Source organism: Salvia hispanica, chromosome 6 (assembly GCF_029641045.1).
Source record: "Salvia hispanica isolate PSC_SH4W2 chromosome 6, Shi_PSC_v1, whole genome shotgun sequence".
NCBI classification, from domain to species: Eukaryota; Viridiplantae; Streptophyta; class Magnoliopsida; order Lamiales; family Lamiaceae; genus Salvia; species Salvia hispanica.
The window spans coordinates 39,651,283-39,662,067 of NC_142697.1; the positions used below are offsets into that span (position 1 = coordinate 39,651,283).

The window sequence follows — 10,785 nt, forward strand, 5'->3', positions numbered from 1 at the left end:
TGCAATTTGGTACCCCTGGTGTTGAATTTTAGGAAATTGGTGTCAAAATTTTATATGTTTATATTTGATGTGATTTAAAATTTTTTAGTCTAGATTATTTTTTATGAAATTCTTCATTTTAGATTGAGCAAAAAGTCTGATCTGAAATCGGAATACTCACCCTAGAGTTATACATTTGGAACAGCTTAGTCCTCCCTTTCTTTACGAAATAAAATAGAATTATAATTGTGAAATGTAGGGAGCAAATTGTGTGAAGAAGACCATCCATCCCCCACAAATGTTAAAGATTAACAAAAGATTGAGTTACCCTCTATGTTAACTAATTAACATATCAATTGTCATTATAAACAATTGATTTTAAAAAGATTTATTTTTAAGATTGAAACAAAATCTAATGTCCTGATTTTGAAAAATATTAGTAACTCAATATTTAGATCTATAAACATCAACAACTACTAATGTTTATATCCGTAAATACCATTTTAATGCAGAATTATTATTTTTTTTTATAAAAGTGCAATGATTGGTTTTGAAAACTATTTAAGAGTGAATACCGTGGTGGCCCTCTCGGGTATGCAGGCATGCCCAACAAACTTGGCCTTGTCTATGAAAACTTGGCCACCATAATGGTGGCCCTTCGAACCACCAATTAAAATTATTTTCTTAATATTAATATTTTTTTGTTACATTTTAATTTTAGCTATGATAAATATTATTTGCATATGATAATTAAAATACATAGTAAATAATTAAAATAAACAAAATTTTCGGTGTAATATTATAAAAGGAAAAATTATACAACGAAAATTTTCATTGTCGGAATCCATGTTTTGAAACTAAATTAAAATCAATTCGAAAGAGTGGAGTTTGGTTTGGGGTAAAAAAAATGGAGGAGAAATGACGAATATATAAAAATTTTTGAAAAATACAAAAAAATAAAAATGAAAATCGGAGGCCAAGGGCCTCGGCCCCTGCAGTGGCGGGCCGAGTCGCGCGCCCAAGAGCCTCGGCCTGGCCGAGAGCTCGGCTCTCTCTCGTCCACCCCCCTGAGCCTCGTCCACCCTGCGGCTCGGTAGTGGGGGGCTGCGCCTTAGCCAACTCCGGGCTAAGGGCCACGGCCCTCTCACTGTGGACACTCTAACCTCTTCAGTCGATTATAAACATGGCCAGATGAAAGTGATCAAAATTAAATACTATACAAATATTAAAAGCAAATAATTCAAAAAGGGGAAATTTAAAGAGTAAAAGTAAAAGTGTGTGCAGTGAAGATGGATTCTATGAATTTCAATGGAGAATTCTAATTCTATGAATCTCTCGACGCCATCTTCGATCTCTGCGCCGCCGCAGCCGGCGTCGTCTGGCACTTCGTGGTTTTCTGGCATTGTCCGCAGCCGCTCCTCCGCCTCCGCCAAGGTTCCCAACAAAACCCCAGCCGCCGCTGGCTACGGCGCTGGAGGCGGAGATGGACCCATCAATAAGAAACGTCAATTTCGCGGGGCGATGTTCAAGTATGGCACGAAATCAATTCAGGTATAGGAAATTGAAAACTATCCAGAAGTTGTGAAATTAAAAGGCAAGATGTGTGTTTTTTTCTTCTCCTCTTTCCTTGGTTTTGATTAAGCTAGTTTATGTAGTTGGGCTGGTTAATTGAGCTGAGTTTTTTAGGGTTTTGTTCAATAAGTGATTTCTGCTGTTGATTTGTTAGTTGTAAAATTTGGAGAATGTCGCAGTCGAAGTAGTGAATTAGAGATCAAGGTTCTGAAATGGAACTGCTTTACATTTGTAAGGGTTTGAGGGTTTTAGCAGCGCCAGCGATACAAGATCTTTGAGTTGAGGTGTGGAGTGCTGATAAATACTTATTGATTTTCTGTTAGTTTTTATTGGAGAAATGATAAAAAATCAGGAAGATAAATGATGGAATTGTGCAATAGTCTGTTGATTCACAACGATCTGTGTTCTTAGATTTTGTGCTGAGGATTGAGTGGTGATGTGAAGAATGAGCTCTTGGAGTGATATTCGGGCGAAATGTTCTCATTGAAATTTAGTGAATTGGGAAGTGGTAATGTAAATACATTGAACTTCGTGCACTGTTTTTGTCTTGGAGATGTTTAGATTGATTGGTAATATTAGAACAGACACATTTTTGGTGAATAGCTCATTAGTTCTTAACCCAACTTTTGAGTAATTAGCCACGTCTTGGTACATAGATAGCAGATATTGTTCTATTTTTAAGTTTCAACTAGTCATTCTTGATAGATTTTTAGTGTGCCTTTGTTGTTCTTACAGTGTCATTTGTTAGAAGCAATAGACAAGATGCTCAAATTGTGGAATTCAAAGAAATATGCTACGTTTCTATGTTTTTTATGATGCATCTGGATTTCTTGGGCAAGTTCTGTTACACTCTTTCTATCAACAGGAAATATACTTAAAAACTTTATGATTTAGTTACTTTATTTCTTTTGTGATGACTGCATATAGAGGTAGCTAGAATAAACTGGTGAGCACTATCAAATTTGTTCCTTGTGCTCATATTTCACATTGATCTTTTAAGACCCCTTTCTACTCATATCGCCTATTTTTTCTTTCTTTCTCTTGGTACAGGTTGCTTTCAAAACAGGTGATTACAAGCAGCAAGTCATTTTTATTGGTGGGCTGACCGATGGGTTTTTAGCTACCGAGTATGTTAATCTATGCTGAATTTATTATTATTATTTTTCCCTTACCCCTGTTTTACTGATTTGGGGTTTGCATGTTCTTTCTATGTTCTTCCTCTCGTTATCTCATTCATGCATGAATTCCTGTCAAATTATTATTTCTCTTTATCAAATGCCTAAAGTCATCTGTGTATGAACTAACAGCCATTTTATGGCTTACAATCTATGGACATCTATTTATTTCATCCTAATATGGATTGTTGTCAATATTCTTGATATTTGGAGCCTTTGGCAATTGTGTTTCAGAAAGACTGCTGGTCACATGTTCAATTTCTGTTAAAATATCCTAATATAGATGATTGTCAATTTTATAGATATTTGGAGCCTTTGGCAATTGCGTTGGAGAAAGAGCGCTGGTCGCTGGTTCAATTTCTATTTTCTTCGTCATACAGTGGTTATGGCGTCTCGAGCTTGAAACAAGTAAATTTATTCTCTTTTGAAATCATGTTCCATGGTGCCAATGTAGTGAATCTTGAATCCCATTTTCCCTTGTTTGTTACTGTCATTTTGTTCTTTTATGTGCTGCTTATTTTTGGAGAGGATTTCCTGTGTGCTCAACACTTGCAACTATTGAATGTTTATCTGCATGTGCTAAAAACTTTTATGGTTGCATTTCTCTGAAGGATGCCGCAGAGCTTGATCAATTGATTAGTTATCTAATAAATAAGGAAGATTCTGAAGGTGTGGTGCTACTAGGACACAGTACCGGATGCCAGGTAATTAGCTAATTCTGTTATAGTGAATAGTCATCTGATTCTCGATGCAGTTTTATCGAATGAAAGATAGCCCCATGGTCGAAGGCGTGGAATATGGCTAAGGCTTGTTTACTTTTATATTTTCTAGGATATTGTATATTACTTGCGAACTAATGCAGCATGTTCAAGAGCAGTTCGTGCAGCCATTTTACAAGTAATTTTTCTATCACACGACACTGTTTGAAATTTATCGACACTTTAGTTTTGAATTTAGTTGCTCCAGATTTTATATGTTTTGATTCATCTTTTCTATCCAATGTTCAGGCTCCAGTCAGTGACCGTGAATACAGAGCCACTCTCCCGGAAACTGCCTCCATGATTGATTTAGCTTCAACGATGATAAATGAAGGCCGGGGATCAGAATTGATGCCAAGGGAAGCCAATCCAGATTCTCCCATTACTGCCTACAGGTGAGTAGCCTTACTGTGTGTGTTTGTGTTTTAACACACGGATAGAGAATAGTGATCTTAAAATTTGTGTGTGATATGTAGATTTCATTCTCTCTGTGCATACAACGGAGATGATGACATGTTCAGCTCCGACTTTAATGAAGACCAGTTGAAGCAGAAACTTGGCCACATGTCCAACACACCTACTCTGGTAGGGTCTCATTCAAACTTGATGCATGGTTTAAGCTACACTCCGAAGTTCTAAAGCTGAAATTCATTTTGGTCCTCGTAGTTAAAATCATTTACGTTGGTTTGAGTCTCACATCCATGCTCGTCTATCCAATATGCTGTGGATATCTTCGTCTAGAAACTCTCTGTTTACTTTGCTTAGATTTTACTTTCTTGTAGGTCATGTTTTCCATGGGAGACGAATACGTACCTGAATACGTGGACAAGAAAGCTCTGGTTGACAGGCAAGAATACGAAACTCTCTCAGCTACGGCCTAACAATATAACCTCTTAGATTAACTTGTGCAACGTACTATCTCTTTAGGCTGTGTGCAGCAATGGGGGGCGCAGAGAAGGCTGAAATCGAGTATGGAAACCACTCGCTCTCCAACAGAGCCCAGGAAGCTGTCCAAGCCATAATCGAGTTCATCAAGAGAGATGGCCCAAAAGGATGGGATGACCCGTGGAGCTAGCATGTCACCTTCGAACTAGGCATGTTTTTTGACCTCCATGTGATGCGTTACTTTGTATTAGAGATAGGTTTTATGTTTATGAATTGGATTATCTTGAATTACTTGAAATATTATACAAATTATTTGTTATGACGTTTTGGGAGTAGGCGATGCGTGTATATGTGAGGGTGATGTAACAGAATATATGGTAGTTGCCTATGAACGTGAGCAGGATTTGTGTTAGGTGTTTGTTGATTGGGTGCATCAATACAATTTGCATGACTGATTCGTCAATTTTGATCCGACTAAAGGCTTCATTCTTGGGAAATTTAAAAGAAAACTCTTGGATTTTCAATATAAAATTTGGACTTGTTTTAAAGGTTCACACTCACGCACTCATCCTCTAAGTGAATTGAAGCCTTTGATCAACTAGTGGAATATACCAAAAGTTGAGTTTATTTTATAAAACGAAAAATTATCATTTAAATTATAACTTTTGGTTTACTTCGGACTAATCTCATAATTTTTAAAAGTAGCTAATTAAATCATAATTAATTATCGCAACATATTAAAAGTTTTGATAAATTTATCATTTAAATTATTTAGTTAACTTCTGGATAATTTAATACTCATATTGTTTTATATTACGGTGATTGATTTCTAGATGATTATTATGTAAGATGTGAATTTGAGAAAATGTCAAAATTGTGATGTACTTAATCAATTAGTAGTACGGATGTACTTAATATAACCATTTGGGAAAAGATAAACGTACATAATTGTACATGTACATAATATTTTAAAAAAATTTAGATTTAAGTGAATTTAATTAAAAATTAATTTTGTTATTTATTGTAATATATGTAGCAATAACAAAGAAGTGATATAGAAATTTTATGTCGAATCGTAGCATGATTTCGACTATGATTTGAATTAATATACAATATTTAGTAGAAAATATATATTTTATTAAATATACAAATATTTAAGTATAAATTTTAAATCTTTCTTGAAGTGTTGCAAAATGATTAGTACGAAATTTATTTTAAATCAATTAATGTTTATAAAATGATTTTCAATGTAAAATGTTTAAAAAAGTTCGGTTATGTACGTACGTATACGTACGTTTATCACTACTCTAAAAAAATTTATGAAATTTGAAAACAATTTATTTAGATCTACGTATGATTTTAACAATTTTATAAAGTATGATTTTGGCCACGTCTAGGAGGAATATGTGCCCCTATTATACTGCCAACAATGCACAGCCAAATAATTGAAGCGCACCTGCAACGTGCAGTGTCGTTCCGTCACATGATCTCTGTCGTTTTATTCAATGCCGACATTCAATTCAATTACTACTACTATAATATCTTATAATAATCTTTTAAGGGTTTTGGTAAATTTTTTTTGTTATAAATCTAGGACGAGTATACCCAAACTAAGTTACTAGATGTTGTACACTTGTACTAAAACCATAAAGCTGCAATATCTGAATTACTGCAAAAATATTATAGTAGTATGTTAAATTTAATTTCGTATAACTGATATTCTTTATTTTGCACTAATAATTGACGTACGTTACTCTATTGAATTTGAATCTATAAAGTCATAATAATCGAAAATTTACATAACACATTTTTAACAAACAAACGCCTAGAAATGAGGAGAAAGCCATTATCAATCACCTTCCAATGTAATTACCGTTAGTAATTAAATATGATTCCGACAACACAAAAGTGATGTGACCTTACCCGTAAATAATAAGGTCTAGATTCCAATAGAGCACAACTCCAATATCAAGAAGAGGTAAAATTTAATTAAATAATCAAATAAGAATGTATTCCTACTAGCAATAGTTACTCCATTATGTACTTGACTTGTAATAATTGTGCGGTAGGTGTAACGCACCCCATTCATTAGTGCAAAAAGAGTGCAACTACTTTTGACTTACTATATCATTTGATTTTATTCATAAGCTTTACTTGTTTAATACTTTGAATTCCATTACATTTTTTCCACAAATGAAATTTTCATAAAGTTTAAAGGTTATAATCAACGTTTAAACGAACTGCTACAGGTTGACTCAAAGGAAATTATAATTAATAAAATAGAGGATAAAAGAATATAAGTGGGAATGTGGGATCACACTAACATATGATATAAAAATATAATGATTTTCTAAAAATGCGACTAATTGATCAGCACGTCTCTCTCAATCATTCTTGTTTTGTTTTCATGTTCATGACATATCGTATAATAATCAATCATTTAAAATACAAAGAATTCAAAAATGTATTTTTGTTGAATTAAAAAAATGCAAGCTTAGAATTTTAAAATTAATGAAAAATCGATGGAAAAGCAGCTGCCCACGTGGCAAACGAAGGCCGGTAGAACCATGCAGACGGCGAGAGCAGGAAAAGACAAAAAGGACCGCGTTCCAACACAGTTAAACGCCAACTGTCCGTCGGTGGACGGCGGAAACGAGAAGGGCAAAATGGTAAAAACGAGCCATTTGCAAGAATTGATTATGGCCATCATATAATAATCCAACTCCGGCTCCATTTCCGCCTTTCTTTTTTTCTTTGATTTTTCAATTTCAACTCCAGCAACAAACTCTCCACTACTTTAATCACTGCACCATTATTCTTGAGCGACAGCAACAGAGACACACAGAGACAGAGGAGGGATTTTCGGCTACATTGAGGAAAGCAAAACTGAAGGAAATTCCAGCTATTGGCTTTTCCAATATTGAAGAAAATAAAATAAAAGAAGAAAGGGTGAGTCTTGAACGATAACTTTGTTTTATTTTTACAAGAAAACACACCAGAGCACTTATATTTTGTTGGGCAAGTTGCTTTTCTGCTACTTCTTTAGTCAAAACAATGCTATTTTAGGAATTTTTGTCTCAAATTGATTTTCTTGGTGTTATTATGTGTTTTTTTGTTCAGATGAGGGAGAAATCTGCGTGGTTTCTGGGGGCAAACCCCATAGTTCATTCATGGTTCAAGATTTTGGTGATGTGTGTGTTTCTTGGAATCTTGATTGTGTGGGGGATTGATGGTGTGAGCATGAGCACTTTCCAGAGTGATTTTGTTGTGGTGAAGCTCGACACTGCCGCAGAAGCTACTATACCCTTTAAAGATTTCAGCTTTAGGAATCGTTCCATTAAGTTTCAGCCCAAATTGGAAAATCATGACCAGATTGATTTGAACCTCACCAACCAGATTTTGGCAGAAACTCATCCAAGTGTTGATCCGATTGATTTGGTTGGAAATCGAACTCTCAATGTGTCCATTTCGATTACGTTTTCGAATTTGAGCCCTAATGTTTCAGCTGATTCTAGCAAGACTAGGACAGAGATGGACACTTCTCCAAGCCCTAGGGTTCTGTCTTGGATTTCGGCTGAGCTGGAGGCGAATTACTCGTCTCGTATCATTGCAAACTGGCTGGCACCGGGTGCTGAGGCGTGTAAGGATTCGAAAACTGTGGATGTTAGGGTTGCTGGATTGGATGGAAGTGAGAATGTGGAGTTGGTGGCTGGTGAAATCCATGAGTTTGTGTTCCAAGCTGTTGATGAGGCAGGGGAGCCTCGTTGTTTGGGGGGCGATTACTTTGAGACCGATCTTTCGAGCGAGAAGTGGAAGTCTAGGCCCCCGGTTAAGGACATGGGCAACGGGACATACTCGTTTTCGCTCCAAGTTCACCCTGATTTTGCTGGTGACTACAATCTGACCATCATTTTGTTGTATAGGCACTACGAGGGTCTCAAGTTTTCGCCTTCTAAGTTTGTGTTGGATAAGGTTCTTCGCTTGGTTCCAATCACGTTCGTTAGGTCTGTGGTGCGTTTGCCCAAGATCAGGCATTGCAGGTGGAGTGACTACACGAGGGATGTCTGGTCTGGTCGTTGGACAAGGCATGCTAAGAACGAAAAATGCGCGATTAGCTATGATGGTAGGTATAGGTGCCAAAGCCCGAGCTTCCCCTGCCAGAGGCCGTGGTGTAGTGGTCCATTAGGCGTGCTGGAGAGCAACGGGTGGGTGTACTCGGCCCAATGCTCGTTCAAGCTCTACAGGAGCCGGGAGGCGTGGAAGTGCTTGAGCGGCCGCTGGATCTTCTGGTGGGGCGACTCCAACCACTGTGACACCATCCGTAACATCCTGCATTTTATCTTGGATGTGACCGACATTCCCACCGTTCCGAGGCTGTTCGACATGAACATCACGAATCCGAGAAACGCGTCTCAGACAGTGCGGTTCACGAGCATCTTCAACGGGCATTGGAACCACACTGGGAACTACCAAGGTTTGAACTCGTTGATCAACGAGGACTACCGGGAGACGTTGAAGGGATACTTCTCTCAAAGTGTCGTGCCCGACACTGTAATCATGAACTCGGGTTTGCACGACGGGATATACTGGTCCACCATCCGGAACTTCATCAAGGGCGCAGACTACGCGGCCAAGTTTTGGAAGGGGGTGATGGAGGGGGTGAGGCAGAGGGGGCTGGATCCCCCGGAGGTCATATACCGGACCACCGTAGCCACAGGAGGCTACGCTAGGTCGATGGCGTTTAACCCTCACAAGATGGAGGTGTTCAATGGGGTGGTGGTGGACAAGCTGAGGCATTATGGCTTGCTCGATCGGGTCATCGACGATTTCGACATGACCTACCCGTGGCACTTTGACAATCGGTGCAACGACGGGGTGCACTATGGGCGCGCCCCGTTGAAGGCCAGGTGGCGTGATGGACAGATCGGCCACCAGTACTTCGTGGACCTCATGCTCGGGCACGTGCTGATCAACGCGCTCTGCGTGAGGCCCGAGCATTCATCCGTGTGAGGGGGCACAATGTTTTCAGCCATCAATCAAGATTGCAAGCTGGAAAGATTAGATTTTTCATTTTTGTGACCGGAAAAATGCAGGTATATTTGGTGAAATTTGGGTATATAGTAATTCTTTTAGCAGATTGATATATTTTTTATGTACTACTAGTAATTCTTTTTGTATGCTGTGATAAGGTTGAGATCCCACATGTACCACTGTAAAGGCTGATGGATATATGGAGTATATCATTGATTAAATTCATGCAGATATTTTCTCTGTAACTCTTTTTTGTATCCTCTTATCTAAGTCGTACAATTTCCTTAACTGCACAGAATTAAATTTAAGAATGCGGTGGAATTTTGAATCAAGTTAGGAGTACCTATTGTTCCTATTTTAGTCTATTTTTATGATTTTACCATCCAAATCGCTTTCTTATGAATTCGATCCTAATTGCTATTTTTGACGCAATTAAAATAATTCCTTTCTTATTGTATTTACTATCATTATATAATAGCACGCAGGCAAGATAAAAATGAAGAGATATTATTGGATAATATCTGTAAGAGTACACATTTATGAATGGGATAAGAAAAAAATGAATAAATAATTGATTGCTATGATTGGTTCAACTTGTTTGCATCCATTTCTCCATTATAAAGGTATAAAAATTATAAAGGCTGATTTTCATCATTAGGTTTTATTCAAAACTCGAACAATTGAACATTTATCGTTCGAAACACGAACAATCGGATATTTAGATTGAAATTTTTAGCTCAATAAAATTCAAACTCAATTAACCTCAAATCTGAATAAAAACCTAATCTTAAATTGAATGAACTGACCCAATTAACCAAGAATCCTTATTTCATGAAAACCAAAGTAATACTTCCTACAACATCTTTTTTATCTATTGATTTGACATATATTCTTTGACTAAACAATATGTCAAAGTATATAAATTTTGTTTAAAATTTATTGGACTGACCGATGACACGATTGACCAAGAATTCTTATTTCATAGAAAACCAAAATTATACAACAAACTTTTTTATCTATAGATTTGACAAATTCTTTGACCAAATAATACATTAAAGTGTATAAATCTTAGTCTGCAATTCAATGGACTAACTCAATTAACCAAGAATCCTTATTTCATTAAAAACCAAACAACCTTTTTATCGATAGATTTGACATAAAATTCTTTGAACAAATAAATTGTCGAAGTGTATAATTTGATAAGCAAATGTCAGACCAATAAATTCAAGCTTTACAGAATCGACAACTAATTTTAAAAAATTAATTTTCACAATTTAATTTAAGTGAAGTGGTACTATGAAAGAGTTTTGACTGAAAATGTCCCATCACAGAATCTAGGTAATACTTAGTCCAAGAAATAATATTTCATTTGCTATTACAGATTA

At 36.6% G+C, this 10,785-nt stretch overlaps 2 protein-coding genes across 2 annotated transcripts; both read left to right on the forward strand.

Moving 5' to 3' along the window:
• Positions 1-1,205: 1,205 nt before the first annotated feature.
• Positions 1,206-4,781, forward strand: LOC125203662 (alpha/beta-Hydrolases superfamily protein). Its single transcript, XM_048102061.2, has 9 exons — positions 1,206-1,530; positions 2,602-2,678; positions 3,029-3,134; positions 3,338-3,430; positions 3,558-3,623; positions 3,734-3,879; positions 3,961-4,069; positions 4,267-4,331; positions 4,412-4,781. Exons 1-9 carry the CDS (start codon positions 1,288-1,290, stop codon positions 4,557-4,559), a joined length of 1,053 nt encoding a protein of 350 aa, XP_047958018.1. The 5' UTR covers positions 1,206-1,287; the 3' UTR covers positions 4,560-4,781.
• A 2,325-nt stretch (positions 4,782-7,106) lies between these two features.
• On the forward strand, positions 7,107-9,645 carry LOC125207211 (uncharacterized). The gene is made up of 2 exons (XM_048106456.2): positions 7,107-7,318; positions 7,490-9,645. The coding sequence occupies exon 2, from the start codon at positions 7,490-7,492 to the stop codon at positions 9,377-9,379; it is 1,890 nt and encodes a 629-aa protein (XP_047962413.1). The 5' UTR covers positions 7,107-7,318; the 3' UTR covers positions 9,380-9,645.
• The last annotated feature ends 1,140 nt before the right edge of the window (positions 9,646-10,785 follow it).